The 23,372-nt window shown below is 41.0% G+C and overlaps 1 protein-coding gene across 1 annotated transcript in view; it reads left to right on the top strand.

Annotated features, from left to right (window-relative positions):
• klf13 (Kruppel-like factor 13) overlaps positions 1-10,472 on the top strand; it is a 33,816-nt gene extending 23,344 nt beyond the window's left edge. Inside the window, exon 2 of the mRNA XM_007246486.4 lies at positions 310-10,472. Within this exon, the coding sequence (XP_007246548.3) occupies positions 310-650 (341 nt within the window). The 3' untranslated portion in view covers positions 651-10,472. The remainder of the gene's footprint in view (positions 1-309) is intronic.
• Positions 10,473-23,372: the final 12,900 nt, after the last annotated feature.

The raw sequence follows: 23,372 nt of genomic DNA, 5'->3' as shown, positions 1-23,372 counted from the left end.
AGAATATAAATTGACATACTTGTTTATATATACATACAGTAACAGAAAATACAATGGCAAACAATTCTACATGTTCAGAAAGTGAGCAGTATGGTTTTTCTCAGTTATCTTGTCTGCATCAACACTGTATTCTGTTGTCGTCTATATGAGGATATGTAATGTATACATTAGTGATACCCTGTATATACATTACAAAGCTAATGTTGTGAAAACATGATAGTATTATATGTGTGAATGTCAGTCTTGGTGTTGAGTAAATGTTGAGTAAACACTGACAGCTGTGTGTGTGTGTCTCTCTCTGTGATACAGGAGAACGACCCTTTCCCTGCACCTGGCCCGACTGCAGTAAGAAGTTCGCACGCTCGGACGAGCTGGCCCGCCACTACCGCACCCACACAGGCGAGAAGAAGTTCGGCTGCCCGCTGTGCGACAAGCGCTTCATGCGGAGCGACCACCTGATGAAGCACGCCCGCCGCCACTCCGACTTCCAGCCGGCCATGCTGAAGAGGCAGCAGGGAAGCATTAGCGGGATGGGCGGAGGAGGCAGCACGCGGCCGGGCTCCCTCAGCGACTACAGCCGCTCGGACGCCTCCAGCCCCACCATCAGCCCAGCCCTCAGCCCTGCCCTCAGCCCTGCCAACTCGCCTTAAAACCGGCCGCACTTTCAGCCCTCCGCCCTGGTGCTCCAGGATGTGTTTCTTTTCTTTCATTTTAAATCCTCCTGAATTCTTTTCTGTGGAAAAAATCGTGGTGTTGCACACTTGTAAGCGGCCACCTACTCTTTGCTAATCTCTTCGCTTGCTGTGGTGTACTCTACTGTACATAACCGCTTCCTGTAGTGCAATTTTCTCGTGCAACTCCATAAAAGAGAAAATTAAAGAACACAGAAAAGAATAGAAAAGAAAATGCCTTTCCCAGATGGCAATATTTACATTATGAACCATATGTCTGTATTTTTATAGCTTCTGGCTGTGGCCAGTTTTCCATGTTTTGTTTTTTCTTTTCTTTTTTTGGTTGTTTTTGTTCCTTTCATTTAATCAGCTCTGTTGTTCAAGTGAACAAAAATGTAGACAAAATTGACAGGTATACGATGAGTTTTTCTCTCCTTTTTATTTAAGAAAAAAACGGGTGAGGGGGAGGGGCACACACACCTCAGGATTCAAGACAGTTGTTTTTTTTTTTTTTTTCTCCTTTAATATTCACCTTGACTGCACAATACAAGCATCACTTTACTCTGAAATTCAACGGGGGTTGAATTTTGTGCCCTGCTCAGGGATGGCCTCGTTAGCTTGAAAGAATGAACATGATGAAGAGAAAGCATCCATAAGAAACAGCCTTACACTCAACTAAAAAACAATGGCACTCTTCCTTTGTCTTTTTTTGTTGGTTTTCACATCAGGGGAAACTAGCACTGGGTTTAACAGTCATTCTTACTCACCATAATGATATTTGGTTTGTCTGTAAGAGGTGGTTCAACAGAGAGGAGACTAGAATGGAGTGAAAGGAAGAATTGTGTCTTTGAGACTGGAAATAACTCTTTTTTTTTCCCTTTTTTTCTTCTTTTTTTGGTTTAACGTTGCTATCCCTTAAAACCTTTTATTTGTTTTTGGTTTTGTTTTGTTTTTTTCTCTACAAAGCTGTGTTGGTTGTTCTGGCTGTGTCCTGATTTCAAAGGGAAACCTTACATTGTATGAATGTAGGTGATGAAACCGCATTACATTGCTCAACCTGCCCAATGAGGAGCATTACAGCCCGATTGCTCCCCTTTACAGAACTGAACTAAATCCCCCGAAAATTGTGGAGGATAAAGTTTCAAAGCAGCTGCCTTGCACCATAAAGACTGCACATGCATCAACTTCAGGGTTTTTTTCTTCTTCTCACAACAGTACAGGTATATAACACACCCAGGAAGGGACTTTGTCGGGGTCTCTTTGACTCGCTTTCAAAAGCACACAAGCAGAAACCACCAAAGAAGTGTGAAGGAAGGTTTTTTTTGTTGTTCTGCCAGTGATATCCAGAGTTAACAGGAGGGTGGAGTGTTGGCAGAGAGTCTCAGGTAACAGTAGACACCCTGGACCTCTGCCTTGCGCCATGCCCCACCCCGCCCCGCTGTGGCTGGTCTGCTGTCTAGGAAACGTCCCACACTGGGCTATTCATAGCGCGCTGAAGAGGAGAGTGTAGAGCCACTGCAGTAGAGCTGTCCTCTGCCTCTGCTTCTACCTGAGGAGAGAGACAGAAAGAGAGAGAGAAAGATAGACTGACAGGGAGAGGAAGGGAGAGAGAGGGAGAAAAATGGAGGGAGGGATTGATGGATGGAGAACATGGAAGCATTTGTCGCAGGAAGGCTTGTCCAGGCAGGATTAAATATAGGCTTGGTCACTGCAGGTTTTCTGAGTGGAGTAATGATGCGTTTGGACGGATCTCGCCAACTTGTAAAAGTGTCTTGTGACCAAGTCGTAATTACAGTAGGTCATCACCAGCAGCTGGTCAATTTATCACGTGAACAGTGCATATTGTGTTGGAATAAAACTTATTTTTACATAACTGCAAAACTTTTCAGGATGTAATTGATGTCAGAAGATTATAATGTTGGACCATTTGTACTGTTCTAGTCAGGCTTCATTTTTCACATGATATAAATGGCAGCTGGCCTTTTTTAAAGCCATTTTTCAAATGTCAAAAATGGAATTGCGAGGTAATAGACCAGTGCTAGCTTGCTCTGTTGTTTTTACGTGGTATGAGAGAATGTAAAAGCAAGCGATGCATCATAACTTTCCTTAACGTTCCTGACAGTAACTCGAAAATAAACCCGGGAATTCACAAGTTTACGAGAACCGTCTGCACGCATCATGAACTAGAGATGGGCTGGATTGCTTGACCAATGGTTGAATCCAGCAGAAGAGATATCCTGTGAGCTCTCCCTTATAGCTCTTTCAGTCAGACACACCTCTCCTCTCCCACACCCTATTTGTCTAATAATTACAGAGAGTGTGAATCCCACTATTGGCACTTTTCCACTGCATGGTACCTTACATTACTCAACTCTAATTGAGTACACTTGATTCTACTCCTTTTTGGGTCCCTGAAATGTAGGAAGTGACACCTTCACTGAGTACGTCACCTTCAGAGCAACCACAAAATAATAACAATGAATAATAAATAATAAATGTGCCTAATAAGAAGCATACAATTTGGGTAGAGCCAAGTCAAATAGAATAAATATACTATGCAGTGGAAAAGCGACATACATACTGCACATTAAAGTGGTGGGGTGAGGGGGGTCTCTGTTATTGAATGTCATTCAAAATGTCAGAACATTTAGATTTTTCCATACAGGAAAGTAAAGGACACATAATAAGAGTCTGACAAGAAGGCGAAGGCTCGTGGACAATGAGAGAGATTATGTTATCAATTATAACGAGAATGTATAGCATGTCTGGCGAGATGTTATCTGAGGTTTTTGCCCCTCGGCGCAGAACGGAAGAGGACAGAGTGCTGATTTTACAGTTCGCTTTTTCCAAGCTTCGACAAAGTGGACTTTTTTTCAGATCCTTTTTTTTTCTTCTCTTTCTCAGAAAGGATGTATAGATCTGATCCAGGCAAGTGGTCAGGATTTGTGTTTGCAGTGTATCATGATAATTGCGTTAATGTCAGGAGACTCCTGACTATGGACTTTTTACATACTGGTAGTGTATCCAGACCTCTACATACACTTTTTTACTGTTGCGGACACTCTGACAAAGAGTCAGGGTTGCCGTAAAACACATTACCTCAATAAACCTCTAATGCAGCTGCTTTCAAACTTGATTCTCGCTTCAGAGGGGCTCTTCAGGCTCTTGTGAATGCCGCTACCAAAACCCATGCAGTAATGCAGACATATCATTTGAGTAAACGTTTGAAAAACATGATTTGCCGTCCTTTGCTTGCTTGTAGTCTGGGAGGATGAAGATCTGGTGTGAGAGAGTGGTCTTATGTTGCTTCAAGCCATGCTTCATAACTACACCTCATCAGTTTAGACCTGAGGCTCTTAAATCTCGCAAACTACCATTGTGAGAATAGAAGCATCACTGTCTAAACTGCTGTGGCAATGTCTTGTTCTCTCACGTACAAACACATATACACACACACATACACTCATTTCTACTATTTATGTTCATGCTCACACACACAGTTTAAACACACACTTTTTCAATCTCTTTGTAATTCCTTTGTCACCTGTTGTCATAAATGTGCTTAATTAGATGCCGCATTTTAGAAGTGGTCATATTGTGACATATTGTCACTGCCATTGTTTTGTTGGGGCTAAACATTGCAGATTGTGAAGGCCGCACATTTCCCTGTCCAAAAACATGTTGCTACGAAAAAATAATAACATCTAGCTAGCTATTCCCTTCAGATATCAGGATACTCTCTCTAGATCTGTACTTAGAGACGTTACACGATGATGATCATCATATTGTTAACAACTTGATAACTCCCCAGATTGGTCAGCACAGAGAAAAGCTCATTATGTAGGCCTTCAAGGAAACCTACTTAATAAGCTCTTCTTGGAGATCCACACAAAAAGCCAGCAGCAGCCTAGATTGCATAAAACTAAATCTTTTCCATTGATAAAAACGACAAAAAACCTTCAATTTGTCACACAAAATGTGTGTAGAATTTGATCTTCCATTAACTGGTTTCTTGATCATTTTGTCCCCGATGTCTGCTAATGGGATATGCTGCTAAATTGAATCATGGATTATCTATATTTCCAAGAAAAAACAAATGTCTAGAAATTAGACAATTAGCCCATGCATAAAATCTTCCATCTCTTTCATTGACCAAATACAAGTTTGCTGCACAACAATGTGTGGAATTGGATCTTTTTTTAAATCTGGTTTTCTAATTTGTTGACCCCCCCCAGCTGCTTATGGGTTATGCTGCATAATTTTATCATGAATCCCCCATATTTCCAAAAAAATAATGCTTTAAAATACAAAAAAAAAATCGCCTTATATGTAACTATAAGAAATACAGCTCTGGAAAAAATAAGAGACCACTTAAAAGTAGATGTTTCTTTGATTTTACCAAATTAAAAACCTCTGGAATATAATCAAGAGGAAATCGGATGATCACAAGCCATCAAATCAAGCTGAACTGCTTGAATTTTTTGCACCAGGAGTGGCACAAAGTTTTCCAAAAGCAGCCTGTAAGACTGGTGGAGGAGAACATGCCAAGATGCTTGAAAACTGTGATTAAAAACCAGGGTTATTCCACCAAATATTGATTTCTGAACTCCTAAAACTTTATGAACATGAACTTGTTTTCTTAGCATTATTCGAGGTCTGAAAGCTCTGCGTCTTTTTTGTTATTTTATATTTTTATTTGGAATTTGGGAGAAATGTAGTTCGTAGTTTACAGAATAAAACAACAATGTTCATTTTATTTAAAATATACCTTTAAATAGCAAAATCAGAGAAACTGATTCAGTGGTCTCTTAATTTTTTCCAAAGATGTATATTGAGATGCTCTGCCTCGCCAAGATGTCATTTTCCTTGCAGTGCAAGGGGCAGGAGGCTGTGGAAACTGCCCAGCTGGGGGATGCAGTGTCCCAGAGCAGCAGGAGCAGGTGGAGGGCCTGTGAATACCAGGCCTTGTCTCTCCATGTGCCCTCCCCCCCTCCCCCCAGGGCCTCTCTGCCCGAGCCTTTCAAACCAGCGCACATAATCAAGGCTTTCTCTCTTCCCGCTGCCTAAAGAAAACACCCCTAATGAAAGTAAACAGCATCACAGACGCATTATTCCTGCAATGAGACCACATGTAAAGCTGTCTCGCTCCTTTAGATCAACTGCCCTCCCCTCCCTGTAGACTAATTCCAGAAGTGTACTGTGACGAGGACTTCCAGCCTGTTGCAGCCAATAGTGGTGGTTTTAAAGCATATTTAGTTTAGTTCATTTATATAATTTCACAACTCCTTATCTGGAGACATGTATCACCTTTTCATCCCTCATCTCTTTCTACTTACATTTACAGTATATTCTCTTCATCCACATTCTCACCATTCACTCACCCATGCTACCAGAGAGCTTGCGTACTGCAGCAAAACAGGCTGCTCATCTCTGCTCATCCCCTATCCTCCTCACTGCTGGTCAGTGTCGAGTGCTCTTTAGGTTATTCTAAGGAATGGCCATGATCTCAATCCCTAAACTCTACTCTCTCTAAAGCTGGTAGCATAGCATCACATAGCATCAGTGACTCTTCTGGGCCTGTAAATATAGATCCACCAAGGGCCTCCTGGAGGTAACGTTTCACTGATGAGCTAATATGTGATCTGAAAAGTCTGTATTTATAGATAGTATAAGTATCTGAAGCCTCTGCTTTACTTAACATATGTCCATGCATTCATACATACATACATAGTCACAGGTTAAAGTGGAATACATGTCAAATTTAGCTGTTTTTGTTGTTTTTGCTCATTTTCACTGTTCCGAAACTACTTGAATCAGAAGCGAGACCATTGAACACAGATCGAGGCATGTCTAGAGTAAAAACAAAACTGTATTTGCTCTGTCTTTGTCTAACAGCTCAAAAAAAAAAATCACACAAGTTGCATGTGATTATTGTGGAAATGCTTATCTGGGTTTGTTTATTTGTAACATTTTATTATTTCTGATTATTTGTTCAGATTAAGAATAAGTATGTTTGTAATTATCATTATTTTTCTGCTTATGGTCATTACTGTTCCATGTTCCATTACTGTTTCATGATTTCATTATTTCAGTCCACTGCGATGAAGCTTGCTCCATGCTATATTGTTGTTTTAATATGTTTATTTTAATAGGCAGTGAGGGAGGTAAACTTGGACAGTTCCCTCTTTATTCAGAGACACTGAACGCTCTTTTTTTCTGTTTTAGGCAGGATATAGCTGTATCATTTCTTTTTCTTTTTTTTTCTTCTTTACGATTAGCTACGAAGAGAGGGGTGGATGTGAAGAGGTGAAGTTGACAAAGGTAAATCCTTTCTTCTCTAAAAAAGAAAAGCGTCGCATGAGACTGATGTGATTAGCTTCATTTTTCACAAATGTCGCATACCCATAGAGACCACAGCATTGTGAGTAGGTAGTGTAGTAGTCCCATATTATTATTATTATTATTATTGTTATTTTAATGATTATTACGATTGTTACGTTCTTCTTTTTATTATTATTATTATTATTATTTCCATGGTTAGAGGCTTCCGATCACCATCACCATGTTATTCATCATGTCTTTCCGAACTCTTACCTCTACAAAGAAACTGAACTGAGAAGGTTTATGAATGAATATGTATGAAGTATTGTTTTGTTCTGTTTTGGTTTGGTTTGTTTTTGGAATGCATATCTGAAATGATGGGCCAACTCTAATGGCAATATTATCGGATCTGTCAGTATCTTACAACTCCTAAAGTCTCAAGATTAAAAAAGAAAGAATTCAACAATTCATTTAAAAGTGGTTTCCTTGCATTCAACCACAGGACTGCCCCTATAATGCGCCTAATTTATTTTCTTATTGGTTGACAGAATGATACTAACCAGTTTTTTCGTAGATTTGGGTTGAAAAATCATAGTTCTTTTAATAGCACATTAGGTTTGATAATGAGTGCCAAAGGCATGACGTTGTAATTCCAGTACAACCCTTAGACAGTTAAAAGCATTTAACACAATATAGGTGACATTAAATAAATAACCTTGTACAGTTTTCTATGAGTGATGTGTTTTTTTAAGTATGTGTACAGGATTGAATGACGTGCATTAGATACACAAGTATTTTTAAGTTGAACCTTTTTTTTCTTTTCTTTTCTTGTGTGATTTTCTTGTACTTTTTGCTTCTGTTGGTTTTCTGTTCTGTTCGTTTGTTTCTGTTTTTATGTTATTCTTAATTTGTCCCGGTTGTACAGTTTGGAGCGTATATGGTTAGTAAGCCTGAATTCGTGGACGTTATATTCATAAGTGAATACCCAACCAACCATTCCAAAGGATTGCAATTGCATTTGCTATAAATGTGCTGCTTGTATCAAACCAATGCATTGAAGCTTCATTAATTTTATGTATTTATTTTATTGTTCTCTTTTTGACTGTGATGTATTTACTGAAATACATTTGTGACTAGTTTATTTGGGTACTTTTTTCTTAATTTCTTTTTTTTCCCCCCTCTTGCCATTTTGTAGTCGACTTGTAGCTTCCATTCAGTTATACTATGCGCTTGTACTGTTGGCTTATGCCTGCAAAGTAGACAGAGAGAATGGACACAGCCATGCCATGTTCGGACAGAAAGGATGAGCAGAGCTCTTTTAAGGCAGAGTGATTTTAAGGCTTGCTTCTGTGTGTAGATGCTGGTGTGCGTATTGCTATTATCTTGTAGCCAGTCCTGGTTGAATATGTGAGTTTGGCTTGTAAAGAAACAGGGTTCAGGCCCACAAAACTATTGCACGTGGAACTATTGCTTGAATAGGTGGAGGACGCTATAGCAAAGGCCAGAGTGGTCCTATATGATCTATAACTTGAGCCACTGAGTGACTGACAGTAACTGGAGTCTCACTGGGTCCGGATTCCTGAATTTCGTGTTTGAGACATCAAGTCACCAAAGGCTTTCAGAAAGGACGAATGAATACGTGCATAAATGTTCATATTGCGATCATATTAGCTGGAATCATTCTGTCATTTCACAAAGCACATTTAAACTCATTCGCTGAAAGGAAAGCTGTAGAAACTTCAAAAATATATGACTCATTGAGGTACTCTCGATTGTGTCTTCAGGAAACTAAAAAGAGACCTTTTTTAACGTCTAAAAAATGAACAAAGGCAGGGCTAAACTTTAAGATGTCGATTGTCCCAGTTAGACATATCTGTGAATAATATGTAGACTTATGTAAAATCTACATATGTTCCTACATACGTCCCTCATTAGCTGTGCAAACTTAACTAACCCTGACTTGTGGATGGGGCTCCACAAGTAGAATAGCACTGTGCTTGTGCAGTTTAGTATATTTATTTTTTTTTTGATCTCCAAAGAACCCATGAGTGGCAATGTTAATGCCATTCTGTTTTTGTGTCCAGGGGAAAACTTCTTGACGTCATTCATCTGTCAGAGTAAGCACACTTTAGGAAGCTTATTCCATCCTCTCATATAGTTTTATTTTGTCGGTATCAAGCTGATAACTAAAAAAAACTTACAATGCATTTCACATGAAACGGGGTGGAGTGTAGACTGTTACTGTATGCGAAGGCTTTCGTCGTTTTGTCACCTTCGCAGCCTCAGCCGTGGACAGTGATGATTAGGAGTGCTTTAAAAGCATGCGGCCACTCGGTCGTATCCTAATCTCTGTGGTCAGACGTGAACACACTGACACCTTTTTTAAAAAGCAGCTTTCAGTGGTGTCACAGCGTTGCAGAAGCTGCTCCTGATAAGGAGGACTTACTATGCTGAGGACTTACTATATGACTATATGAGGCTCAGACTCCACACGCTACACACAGCCCCACCCCACGCAGGGAGAACCCAGTATAGAAAAACTTCACAGTTCCAAAAAAAAAAAAACATCTACATATAAACACAAATTCATACAACAACTTCCACGTTCCTTTCCAACAAAGTGCACTCAGTAAACTTTTACTGCAAAAAAATCTCCAAGGCCCAGCACCTGTGATGAATTGATAAAAGAAGGATTAAATGTTCTTCAAATGGACTTCTTTTAATGATCTTCTAGCTGGATACCCAGTAAATCAATAGACATTAGTAATATTAAATCTTTCAGTGGCCAAATCTCCTTCTTTAATATAAGAAGACTCCTTTTTTTCCCTTTTCTTTCACATCAATGATGTACATTTACTTTTTTAATTTTAGTTGTTTTTAATGATTCTTTTTTACTCTCAATGGCCCTTCAATCAATCATGATATGAACAAATATAAATGTTGTATAGACAGAGGCCTCAGGCTGTCCTCTAGGCTTCCTCTGTGTGTACTCGGCTTGCCTTCCTGATGTATGTTTTAGTCTCTATTTTCTACATAACCATGCGATGCCTGTTCCAGTGACTATACAGTACAGCACCGCTGTAACGCTCTTTGTACAATAACTCGTAACTTCTACTACGGCCAGTTCCTGTCTCCATGACCTCATTCAAACAAACAACAAAAAAACTGCCATGTATCAGCGTTTTTCTGTTCTTTCTTTTTGTTTTCTTTCTTCCTCAATCAACCAAAATCACTACAGTGAAGTATTACAGTTGTACAGTTCCATGAATTATACAGTCTATTAATGTTGCTGGTCTATGGTTGCTCTGCTGTACCTTTTTATGACATTATTTTTTACATGTTAGACAATATATTGTGACTCTGTCCTATGCAAATATGAGAATTAACAAGAATTTGTCAAATAATGTATGTTGTCTTAACTTGTATGCATGAAATAGTGAAGTTTACATTTGAAAATAAATTCATAAATAAGCAGCTTTACCGTGGTCATATGTGTGAGTTATTCCTGATTACTTGACTTTAAATCAAAGGTGTAAAAAGTATTCGCATTCATTACTCGGGTAGAAGTATAGAGACTAGGGTTAAAAATACTTCTGTAGAAGTTTAAGTATCAACTCAAGCTTTTAGTCAAATAAAAATGTAAAAGTACTGGTTTCAAAACTACTTAAAGTATAAAAGTAAAAGTAATGTAATGCACATCTGCTATGTTCCTGCTGAAGTGTAACAGTGTGATGTGTGCAGGTATGATGGATTGCGTGTGATCCAGTAGAGTATCGTAATGGTAGATGCTTATATTTCTCATATAGCCACAATCAAATTCACTCTTTCCGGATGGAGAGATTTATCTGGATAGGGTTTTGTGAACAATGAGAACGATGAAATAGGAGTAACAGAGGTGTTTCTAAAATGTAAAGAGTAGAAGGTTCAGATAACTGAGTAAAAATGTAAGAAGTAGAAGTAAAACGTTGTCTGAACAATAACTACTCTGGTAAAGTATAGATAACCAACATTTCTGCTTAAGTAAATAAGTAGTTGTACTTTGTTACATGACAACTCTGCTTTTAAATCACATACACTGACTAGAGTTGGCACAGTACCACTTTTTAATGTCTGATACCGATACCGAAACTGCAACCTTGAGTATCTGCGGATGCTGATATCAATCAGATATCATGTTTTTCAAACTTTTAAACTAAGATCTCAATAATACAAACAATATATTGTTTGAATGCACTTTGTTTAACATGGTTATCTAAACAACATCATATCAGATTATACTTTTTTCTTCCAATAGTTGATTTAGTGATTTAGACCCAATACTGATATTAAGAATGGGACTGGCACACCCCGATAAGCCAACACTGACATACCAAAAGCCACAGCTTGGGAATGCCCATATCTGTATAAGTTGTGAGGCGTTATCTTGTCAGGCTGAACACAGATCAAACAGTGCTCAGGGAAAGGCATCATGAATTATCAAAGTAAGTTTGAGTATGGTCTGATAGTGGGTGCAGATTGATGGGACATTACGTTTCTAAAGTTGTGTAGGAATGTACTATTTCTTGATCCACAGTATCATGTACTGTGAATACATCATAGAAGGCATTACCACCCACAGTGAACAATGCAATGGGTAATGACTGTGACCTGCAGCATCTGGCTAGAACTGTCCATGTGTACGAACAAGTATCTCACATACATCCACATTTAACCCAGAAGACTCCAGTCAGTGTCAGTGAAGCCTTCTATAGCAAAGGCCATAGGTACAATACTAGGTCCTGTCCCATGACTTTTGGCATGTCAGTGTTATATTATTTGTACTGCAAACACATGCAGTCTACAGCATATGACAATGTTTACGTCTAGCTAGCATTTGTGCAATACAGATATAAATACGAGCAACATTTAATTTCAAGTTTAAGGGGGATATTTAATGCAAAACCCAGAAATCAGGAATCACATGGTTCTATAAGCCATTTGGATCGCTCAATTATTGTGATTTCACATTAAGGTAATATGCATAAAACCACTCTGGCACCACCCGTCACTCTTCAACCCCCACCAGAGCCCCACGCACTAGAACAGGTGAAGAAATGTGATTTCGGTCTGCTAGTTGAAAACCTCAAAGAGTACACAGCTAGATTAGCCAGCAGACTTTGTCTGAGAGAGGAATCTGTACCTACTACTGTCAGTGGTAAGTCAGCAGATGAGGGAGATGTAAGCACTTTCAAATAATGAGATTTGTGTTTCTATCAGAGTTAAGCATGAACTAGCTTGTTCTTGTTTTGCCACTTAGCACAAGCTAAACACTCCACTTAACCATGGCGTGGCCAGCTGCGGCTAACTTGCTTATAAGTGACAGAGCCCTTAAACGGCTTATTCTGAAAGGAACTGAAACTGGCACAAATAAAACTAGTGAGATATTTTAATGTAACAATGACTGTGTGCAAAGAACTTCATGAACATGTTTTGTATAGCCCATAGACCTACTGTAACTTGTGTAAAAGAGGTATAATATGTCCTCTTAAAAGTTATCAGTGTTGGTGGTGGCAGAAAGCCAAATATTCCTCATGCCACAATATTAACTAAAGCTTTTAGTTTGTGCTATGATTGAGCTATGACAGCCGTTGGCTTAAGTAGCTGTTCAGCAGGGCACTAATGAAAACAGAGAGCGAATAAAGGCCTCCAGCGGTGTTGTTGTGTAAAAGATTGTGTCCTGCTGCCTGGGGCTGCGCGTGCAGGAAGTACACCTTGTTCCTGAGCGACTGACTGCACCCATGCAAATATTTACTGTAAGTGACGCTGTTTGGGGTTTCTTATAGAGGAATCTGCACGACTGTGGATGGCAACAAAGATTTGACTATCGGAAGGAGAAAAAGAAATACTGTCACAAAATAATGCAGTAAATCTACTGCAGTTTCTCTGTGTGTGTGGGTTGTTCTGTAAGAGTACAGTATGTGTGAAACTGACTTTTTGCCAGCTATGAACATGTACACACTGCTCCAGTCTGAAGTCAAGTAGTATTTGAAAGAGCAAAGATAAAAATGGTGATTCCAGGAGTAGCCTGTTTCTGCAAGGTCCTACTCATCAGTTATGTAAGCAAAATGGCATCAGAGTCTACAGCCACCCACTGGCCGTTCTGTCCTTGTTCTTTCTGCTCGTCTCCATCACTTTGGAGCTGAACAGGAAGGAAGCTAAAGGAGCTAAAAATATTCGAGAGGGAGAGAGAGAGAGAGAGAGAGAGAGAAGGCTGGTGTGTTCCTTACTCAATCTGCCCACCTCCTGTCTCTCTGTCTGTCCACGCTGCCACCATTGCCAGAGAGCTGTGCTGTGCATGTGTGTGCCTGTGTTTGTGCCAGAGCATTTAATATATTCCCCACTCTTAAGTCTGATTACAAAGCAGGGGCTGAGTGCGGCAGGCAAGCCCAGCCTCAGATGACAGCTTGTGAATTTCTTTTACTGTCTTTTCCCTCTTCTGACACTGTTATTATGACGAGTACACACTGGGCCCCAGCCTGCTCGCCCCCCTTCTCACTGACAAACGACATCCTGCCAGCCTGCAACCGACAATTACTCGGCAAATTCAAGAATAATTAGAGTAAGACGGCATCCTGTTGCCATAGGAAAGGTGGTCAGAGCGGGACACTGCGGCAGGAAATCAAACAGTGAAGAAAAAGGAACTATTTCTAGACTTATTATGACATTTGAGCATTTTTCAATGGTAGCATGACTTACACCGCAAGCCATGCGTCAGTGTCTCACAAAACCTCTGAATCAGTAAGAAGAAGAAGAAGTGTTTTTAACTTTTAATGCAGGTTCCAGATAGTTCCAGGCCATTTCTTATGGTTTTCTGGTCTTTACCCAACGTAAAGAGCAGCTGTTTTTTTTTAAATAATGTCTTTTAAATTGTAATCTCTCATGAGTGAGCTTATAAAAAAGTAATGCAAATTCCCATTTAAAATATGTTTTAAATAGGTTGAGGCTGAAGTAGGTGATTTTGCACAATAACTGTACAATTTTTTTTTTAAAAATTAAAAAACATGGACCCTGTGGTTATATTATCTTCGATTTTATAGAAATGAAAACTCAAACTTAACTACACATGGGCTCTGAGTGGTCCAGAAGGCTAAGCGCTGCCACTATGACCAGGAGATCACCTGTTCGAATTCTGTTCATGTAGCTTGCCTTCGGCTACCTGAGCCCTCAGAGAACACAATTGGCCTTGCTCTCTCTGGGTGGGTAGATGGCGCTCTCTCCCCTCATCACTCCAAAGGGTGTTGTTGCTCAGCACAAGGCGTCTGTGAGCTGATGTATCGAAACCGAGACACTGCACTTTCCTCCAAGAGTGTTGTGATGCTACTCGGCAAAGCTGCAGTTCATAAAGAGGTGGTAGCTAAGTTCATGTATCGGAGAAGGCATGTGTTAGTCTTCACCTTCCTGGTGTGTTGGGGCATTACTAGTGATGGGGCAGTCCTAATGAGTGGGTTGGGTAATTGGCTGTGTAAAATTGGGGAGAAAATTAAAGAAATAATTTTCATATGAATAAAATCATATATATATAAGTTTATATATATATATATATATATATATATATATATATATATATATATATATATATATATATATATATATATATATATACACTGCTCAAAAAAATAAAGGGAACACTCAAATAACACATCCTAGATCTGAATGAATGAAATATTCTCATTGAATACTTTGTTCTGTACAAAGTTGAATGTGCTGACAACAAAATCACACAAAAATCATCAATGGAAATCAAATTTATTAACCAATGGAGGCCTGGATTTGGAGCCACACACAAAATTAAAGTGAAAAAACACACTACAGGCTGATCCAACTTTAATGTAATGTCCTTAAAACAAGTCAGAATGAGGCTCAGTATTGTGTGTGGCCTACACGTGCCTGTATGACCTCCCTACAACGCCTGGGCATGCTCCTGATGAGGTGGCGGATGGTCTCCTGAGGGATCTCCTCCCAGACCTGGACTAAAGCATCCGCCAACTCCTGGACAGTCTGTGGTGCAACGTGACGTTGGTGGATGGAGCGAGACATGATGTCCCAGATGTGCTCAATCGGATTCAGGTCTGGGGAACGGGCGGGCCAGTCCATAGCTTCAATGCCTTCATCTTGCAGGAACTGCTGACACACTCCAGCCACATGAGGTCTAGCATTGTCCTGCATTAGGAGGAACCCAGGGCCAACCGCACCAGCATACGGTCTCACAAGGGGTCTGAGGATCTCATCTCGGTACCTAATGGCAGTCAGGCTACCTCTGGTGAGCACATGGAGGGCTGTGCGGCCCTCCAAAGAAATGCCACCCCACACCATTACTGACCCACTGCCAAACCGGTCATGCTGAAGGATGTTGCAGGCAGCAGACCGCTCTCCACGGCATCTCCAGCCTCTGTCACGTCTGTCATGTGCTCAGTGTGAACCTGCTTTCATCTGTGAAGAGCACAAGGCGCCAGTGGCGAATTTGCCAATCCTGGTGTTCTCTGGCAAATGCCAAGCGTCCTGCACGGTGTTGGGCTGTGAGCACAACCCCCATCTGTGGACGTCGGGCCCTCATACCATCCTCATGGAGTCGGTTTCTAACCGTTTGTGCAGACACATGCACATTTGTGGCCTGCTGGAGGTCATTTTGCAGGGCTCTGGCAGTGCTCCTCCTGTTCCTTCTTGCACAAAGGCGGAGGTAGCGGTCCTGCTGCTGGGTTGTTGCCCTCCTACGGCCTCCTCCACGTCTCCTGGTGTACTGGCCTGTCTCCTGGTAGCGCCTCCAGCCTCTGGACACTACGCTGACAGACACAGCAAACCTTCTTGCCACAGCTCGCATTGATGTGCCATCCTGGATGAGCTGCACTACCTGAGCCACTTGTGTGGGTTGTAGAGTCCGTCTCATGCTACCACGAGTGTGAAAGCACCACCAACATTCAAAACTGACCAAAACATCAGCCAGACAGCATAGGTTCTGAGAAGTGGTCTGTGGTCCCCACCTGCAGAACCACTCCTTTATTGAGTGTGTCTTGCTAATTGCCAATAATTTCCACCTGTTGTCTATTCCATTTGCACAACAGCAGGTGAAATTGATTGTCAATCAGTGTTGCTTCCTAAGTGGACAGTTTAATTTCACAGAAGTTTGATTTACTTGGAGTTATATTGTGTTATTTGAGTGTTCCCTTTATTTTTTTGAGCAGTGTATATATATATATGTAGCCAGGTGGTGAATTGGGAATACACCTTTAAAATGTGAGTCTGTAACTTTAAGAAACACAATCAGAAGTGTTGTCACCCTGAGAGAGGAAAGGGAGGAGCTAAGAGCATGGTAGAGAAGGAGGCTCAAGCTGAAGTGAATGGTGGTGCTCCATTTTAGGATCCATCCAGAGCCATCCTAATGAAATAAGAGGTAACTGTTATAGGTTTAGTAGGCCTATAACAGTAGTAGATGCCTATTTTGCCTTTCTAAACATGTATTTTGGATGAATCACAACCAGATGCGGGCAGATGGCATTGTTTCTGTGGGGTAGTGTGCTCCTCGTGGTCAAGCCTTGTATTTTTCTGGGTTACAGAAGCTGTTTGTCCAAGTTCTCTTGATGAAATGCTCAAGTCTTGTTGAGTAAAGCTGAGTAAATCGAGGTGAGCTTAAAAACAAATATAAAAAGAGCTCTGTTAATGGTATTAAGGTGGTATTAATGTTATTTATCTATTTTCTGTAATTAGTGCCACTACCAAATACTGTGCTGTGTTCTAAGCTAGGGTTTTACAGTGTATTCATTTTATTTTTGTTATTTTGAGTACAATTGAGTACAAGCTCTGATAAAAGTCTATAAATACGTGCACTGCAGTTGCAGTAAGTCAAAGATAGGTGGTGCAGTGTTGTTTTGCATTGAGAATAATATTTCTGCTCAGCCAGTGAAAGTGCTGATAGTCTGTATTTTGCTTTTATTTCATATACATTTTTATATTTCATAAAAATCCCATGTGGGATCTATCGGAATAAAATACCCGGAAAAAGAGTGTTTTGTCATTTGGTGTGCGTCCTTTCTCCGGTGACATATACAGGTGCTGGTCAACGAATTAGAATAATTTGAAATAGTGCAATCATGAAATTCTTTGAATGCATTTTTTGTGCAGAAAGCAAATCAGGTGTTCACCGCACCTGTCCTACTCGTTAGACTAATCACAGAACTCGTTACCTGGAAAAAAATTTGCTCAGCTGAGCTTTCCAAAAGGCCCATTTAGGCCATTTAAATGTGACACTGTTGTTTTATTGAATTAGAATAATGGAGAAACCGTTTCATTGAATTAGAATAATTTTTATTATAATTACAATCATCACTTTCTCAGTATTTTGTGGCTGCCCCCTTGGCTTGTATGACTGCCTGAAGTCTCCGCGGCATCGATTTGACCAGCTTGTCGCACGTTTCCGCACTCACAGCTTCCCAGGCAGTGGCGATGTTCTGCTTCAGTTGGTCCAGCGTAGTAGGCTTTCTGTCGCGAATTTTCCGTTTGACGATGGCCCAAAGGTTTTCAATGACATTGAGGTCAGGCGAGTTGGCCGGCCATGCCAAAACTTCAAGCTGTTTTTTAGTGAACCAATCTTTGGTCGACTTTGCGGCATGAGCCGGTGCAAGATCCTGTTGAAATATGAAGTCTTCTTCGCCGAACTGTTCCTCAACAGTTGGAATCAGGAACGTTTCCAGAACATCTTGATATACGGCAGCATTGACAGTCTTCTTGAGGAAGCAGAGTTTCCCTACACCTCGAGCGGACATGCATCCCCAGACCATAACGCTCTGGGGAAACTTGACGGATCTTTTCACGCACTCGTGGTTGTAGGTTTCGCCACCACGATGCCAGACACGAGGACCTTGGTCACCGAAGGAGATGCAGAAGCGTGATTCGTCACTGAAGACCACTTTCTGCCAGTCTTCAACAGTCCACTCGCCGTGTTCTTTGGCCCACTTCAGCCGTTTCTCCATTTGTTTCTTGTTCAGCATCGGTTTTACTGCTGGAACGCGAGATTTGAAGCCGAGTTCGCGCAGACGACGGTAAGTGGTTGATCTGGAGACGTCAGCGCCGGTCTGCTTGTTCCACAAGTCGGTGAGCTCGGAAGTGGACTTGAACCGGTTGCTGACTGCGATCTTTCTCAGCTGCTTGTTGTCGCGAGCAGAAGTTTTTCGGACGCCGGAACAGTTGGTGCGCTTGCTGCAGTTTTTCTTGAGAGCTTTGCAGACGGAAGACTGGCTGATGCCGAGCTGCTCAGCAATTTTAGTTTGGGTCAAGCCTTGTTGGCGAAGGGCTTGAATTTGAGCCACTATTCCGGTTGAGAGGTCGCGCTGCTTACCCATGATTGATTTTACAACTTAGAAATTCTACTCAACCCTGACTTTATACTGCACAGTGAACACAGGGGACAGCACAGGACATATTGTGCAGATGCTGAATACTTGCACTGCACTTACTGTTTTAGTGTGTACTGCACTTTGCATACAAATTTCATTAGATTTATAGACACCAGACACAGAACTAGCACTGAACCTTCGCACCAGACAGCTCTGACCAATCAGAGAAGACAATGTGCTTGCATTCAATTTGTAAAAACAAACCAAATCGAGGGAGTAAACGCTCCAAATAAATGAACTCATCAACTGGAATCTGGATCAGAAAAACAAACAACAGGTGTGAAAACACCCTTAGGGCCCTATCAGACATCCTGTGCAAAATGTGTTGCGAGCCTTGTTGCTATCTTAAACCTATCAACAGTCTATTTTCACGCCTTGTACCCACGCCCTTAAAATAGCATCAGAGTTTAGGAATAAATCTACACTGATGGGCGTGGTGGTCTGAAAGTTAGGTGTGTTTAGGTAAATATCTGGAGTGTTTCTATCTTGGTGGTGGAAAATACAGGTGCCACTGACTGATTTAAACCCTGACAACAGTCAGCCACTCAATCCTGTTTTAGCCATGCATTTTAGCCATGCAGAAGCACCGTGCACATTGCACATGCTCAGCATGCTTACACCTCTGCTCGTTACACACAAATAAACAAGCTGCAGAAAAAAGAACAAAATAACATTTCTGTTCCCTTAAATTACCTGCTGCCACACCTTCACAGTGTGAACGCACAGGTCAGTTTTCTCTGCTGAGACGTGTAAAAGCGCCACACTGTTAAGATATCAATGTAAGTCAATCCCAGTATATATATATATATATATATATATATATATATATATATATATATATATAGTCCATGTAATAAGCTGATGTCCCACAGGTGTGTGTGTGGGAAGAGCGGAGTCAGCTTATTAGTACTCTGGAGAGGCTGATCTTAAAGGTGCAGTTGTGACCATTGTTGCACTGATGTCAGAGTGCAGCTGGCTCTTAAAGGGAATGACAACTAGCACACTAATTTGTTTATTTCACATTTTTCCCAAAACACACTCACTCACTCACACTCATCGTCAACCGCTTTATCCGTTAAGGATCACGGGGCCCAAAAAACACCCATGATACATTAAGAGAATTCTTACATGCGTTTTGCTAACTTTGAGCTGCGCTAGGCGTATTTATTGTGCCCTCATAATACCAGAGACACACCAACATGCCCTAAATCAGTCTTTGCAATGTGCAATTGACCTGTGCGCTATAGAGCACTAAAATAGGACCCCTAAGGAAAACCATTGTGGACTGAATGCAGTTGGACTGGGTGTTTGTAAATTGTAGAGGTGTAAGTACAGTATAATGATTGAAGACTGTAACAGACGTAACAGTTTTGGGGGACGTAACAGATTGTGTTTTTTTAACTGCTCTGTTTTGGTTATGGCAGGTATTTTTCAGGGCAGGAACACTCTAAAGCCCTTTAAGTGTTTTTACTGAGAATCATATTCTCACATACTTGACCTGGCATGCACTTGCTGTCCCTGGCTAAAACCTGCAGACTGGAACTTTCTGAACGATTGTATCAAAATCCGAGGCGTGAACTCGTGCTTTTTTCCCCCCCACGCTTTGTGTGTGTAGAGTGAGCAGGAGGGGCTATGTGAGGACAGCTACACAAACCCAGAGAACTCTGTGTTCCTCTCCTGAGCACGACTAAGTGGGTGGAAGGCTGAGCTTGTGTACGTGTGTGTGTGTGTGTGTGTGTGTGTGTGTGTGTGTGTGTGTGTGTGTGTGTTTGTGTGTGTGTGTGTGTGTTTGTGTGTGTAATAGGGGGGAGGTGGGGCTGAGGTAAGGAAGAAGTGCTTCCTGCTTTGTTCTTTTATTTCCTTTTTCTACGTTTTATTTCAGCAGTTAAGTGCTGTCTGCTCGCCTTTAGTGATGAAGTGCTGGTAATTAATTCACAGCAGAAAAAAAATCAGACACCTAAATGACTCACTCCACCACCCAGAGTTTTACTCATATTTGTGGTGTGAGGGCTGAGAGGTGTGTGTGTCAGTGCTGCTGAATCTATAGCATAAATAATATTTGATGTTTGTGGGATGAAAGAAGAGAAGGCAGGAGAGTGGGTACTGTATGTGTGTAGGGAGGCATTAAGGCAGGACTGAGAGAGAGAGAGAGAGAGAGAGATTGGAGTGTGTAGAGAGTATGTGAGTAGGTGGTGGTAGGATGGTAATGCCCGGTGCTGTGAGGCAGACAGACTGAGGCAGTTCAGACTGTGTGTGGGAGTCTCTCAGTGGGTGCTGCTGTGGTGTGACCTCTCTCTCTCTCTCTCTCTCTGTATCTTTCTCTCTCTCACACACAGGAACTCTCTCTCTCTCTCTCTCTCTCTCTCTCTCTCCGGTTTGTGTGGGGGCGACACCGGCTTGCACTGGCATGCACACTTCTGCCTGTGCTGGAAATGAAGATTGAGAGAGAGAGAGAGAGAGAGAGAGAGAGTAGAAGGGGAGGACACAGTCTGGCCATTGGCAAAGTAAATCTTTATCGTTCTCATCAAAATTCTATCTTCTCTCCTTCATTCTTTCGTTCTTCTACACTTCTCACTGCTTCATTCATTCTTCCTTCACTCATCTGTGTCTTTTTCAAAAATTTATATAAGTACTCAGCTCAGCTCTTAGCTTTCATCCTTTCTTTCTTTTCCATATATAATTAAACATTTCCTTTGTTTGTTTGTTTTTATTTATTACTTCTTTTTTTCTTTCCTTTTACTTCTGTCTGTTTCTTTTGTTATTTTTTTCTATTTTTTTTTATTTTTCCCTTATGTCCTTCTGAATTTTTACTTCCGTCTTTTTTTCTTTCTTTCCCTTTGTCCTTTCTTTTGTTGCTGTTTTCTTCTTCCCTACTTCCTTTGTCTTGTTTTCCCATACTTTTTCATTTTTTCTTTCCATTTTCTCATTCTATACATCATACCTTTCTTAATACCTTTGCCTTCTTTCTTTCTTTCTTTCTTTCTTTCTGTCTGTCTTGTGTTGGTTGTGCTGTGTGCTGCTGGTGCTGCTCATGGTGATGTTGTTTGTGCGGGCAGCGTGTAATACTCTGTGGGTCTGCAGTGATGTGAGACTGGCAGCTGGCTGTACAGATCTGAGATCAGTGGGAGAGCTCAGAGCTCCTGATGCCTGCGAGGGACAGGCACAGCCCAGCTCTAATATATGAGCTATCTAAACAGCCCTGCAGCTTCACGTTAACACACCCCCAGCGCACCACCCAGCCTCCGCTCATTAATGCCAACTCTGCAGGGATTAAAGGGGCAGAGATGTGAGACTGATCCCGAATTTCATTCGTGACGCTATTCATCATGGTGTCACGCTATAACCTTCATGTTCTGACAATATAATAATAAATATTGAACTTTTTGCTCTCATTAATAAGCTTCAGGAATATCTCTTTGTGTTGCTGCCTTGCACCCCAAACCTCTGAAGCCTCTACAAGGGCATTATATTTTCATGTTACACCCTCATGATTGACAAAAATATAAAAGCCTTCAAAAGCCCCCAGAAAGAAAGAAAGGATAATGAAGACATGATGTGGAAACAGAGCTAGGAAAATTCCATGCTCCATTTGAAACGACAACCGGGGCTCGGATTTGATTCTGGAGGCTTTAATGAGGAGCTGAGCACCAGATAAACATCAATATTTATCAGAGGTATTTAAATTCCTCTTTTTTTGGAGGGGGATCTTGTTGCGGGAGAGCAGAGCCGGTTGTGCCTGCGACTGACATGAAAGCAAAGATGATAATTAGTGTTTTTGATAAGCACTCTCGCAGGGAAATTACTCCTATACAAGTGGCAACAGGGCTGTCAGGGCTGTGGGGCTGTCTCATTGTCGTCCCTACTAAGCATCTGTAGTGTCTGCCAAAAAAAAACTGAACAATGTGTGTGTGTGTGTGTGTGTGTGTGTGTGTCTATGTGTGTGCAATGTGTGTCTGCCAGATCTCTTTGCTAATGTGACCAGCTACCATAAATCCTGAAAACACAAAGAGGATGCACACTCCCCCACTCTCTCTCTTTCTTTCTCTCTCTCACTCTCTTTCTCACACACTCCTTTAAAAAGAAACACCCTCCCAGAAGAAGCTCTCCAGCCCTTTCCACTCTTCCCCTCTTCCACGTGGCCTCTTCAGTGTCAGCAGGTTCACACACTGTTTTTACAGTCTCCCTGATTAGATCTCCTCTGCCTCATGAATGCTGATTTGAGAAGTTTGCACTACTGGGCAGGACAGTGATGAGGTAGTGATAAACGGATCCTCTCCATAAACACTTTTAGAATTAGTGTGTCCTTTTTTAGATACACTAATGTGTCTTAAATGATACAACATATATTGTCTCTGAGCCATGTGGACTAAAGGCCTACATAAAACAGTATAAAAAATATAAATACGTTTTTTATGAACATTTAATGAAGATGAAGAGATTTCATGAAGAGAAAATGAGAAATGGCTGAAATAACAAACAAGATGCAGAGCTTTCAGACCTCACATAATGCAAAGAAAACAAGTTTGTAAAGTTCAAAAAATCTTTTCAGGCATGTTCTCCTCCACCAGTCTTACACACTGCTTTTGAATAACTTTACTCCTGGTGCACAAATTCAGCTCAGTTTGATGGTTTGTGATCACCCATCTTCCTCTTGATTATATTCCAGAGGTTTTCAATTAGGTAAAATCAAAGCTGTATTTTGTTTTTCTAAAATATGTACACAGTGCCATTTTTTCCCCCATACTGTTCCTCATAGTTTGGAACTGTAATTTTGACTTCTATGTCACTGTTGTAAATACAAATCAGGATTTAAGCTCCCCCTTCTGGACAGTTATAAACATTTTTGACTAGCTAGGAGATTCAAAGATTCGTTACTGAAAGTGAAAGAAGCATGTGGACGAACACAGTGGATTTTCATAATGTTACACAAATATGATTTGGGCTATGCAAGTCT

This window comes from Astyanax mexicanus, chromosome 2 (genome assembly GCF_023375975.1).
Source record: "Astyanax mexicanus isolate ESR-SI-001 chromosome 2, AstMex3_surface, whole genome shotgun sequence".
Taxonomy (NCBI): domain Eukaryota; kingdom Metazoa; phylum Chordata; class Actinopteri; order Characiformes; family Acestrorhamphidae; genus Astyanax; species Astyanax mexicanus.
The sequence above is the reverse complement of the archived record's forward strand: the minus strand, read 5'-3'. Positions and strand labels throughout refer to the sequence as shown.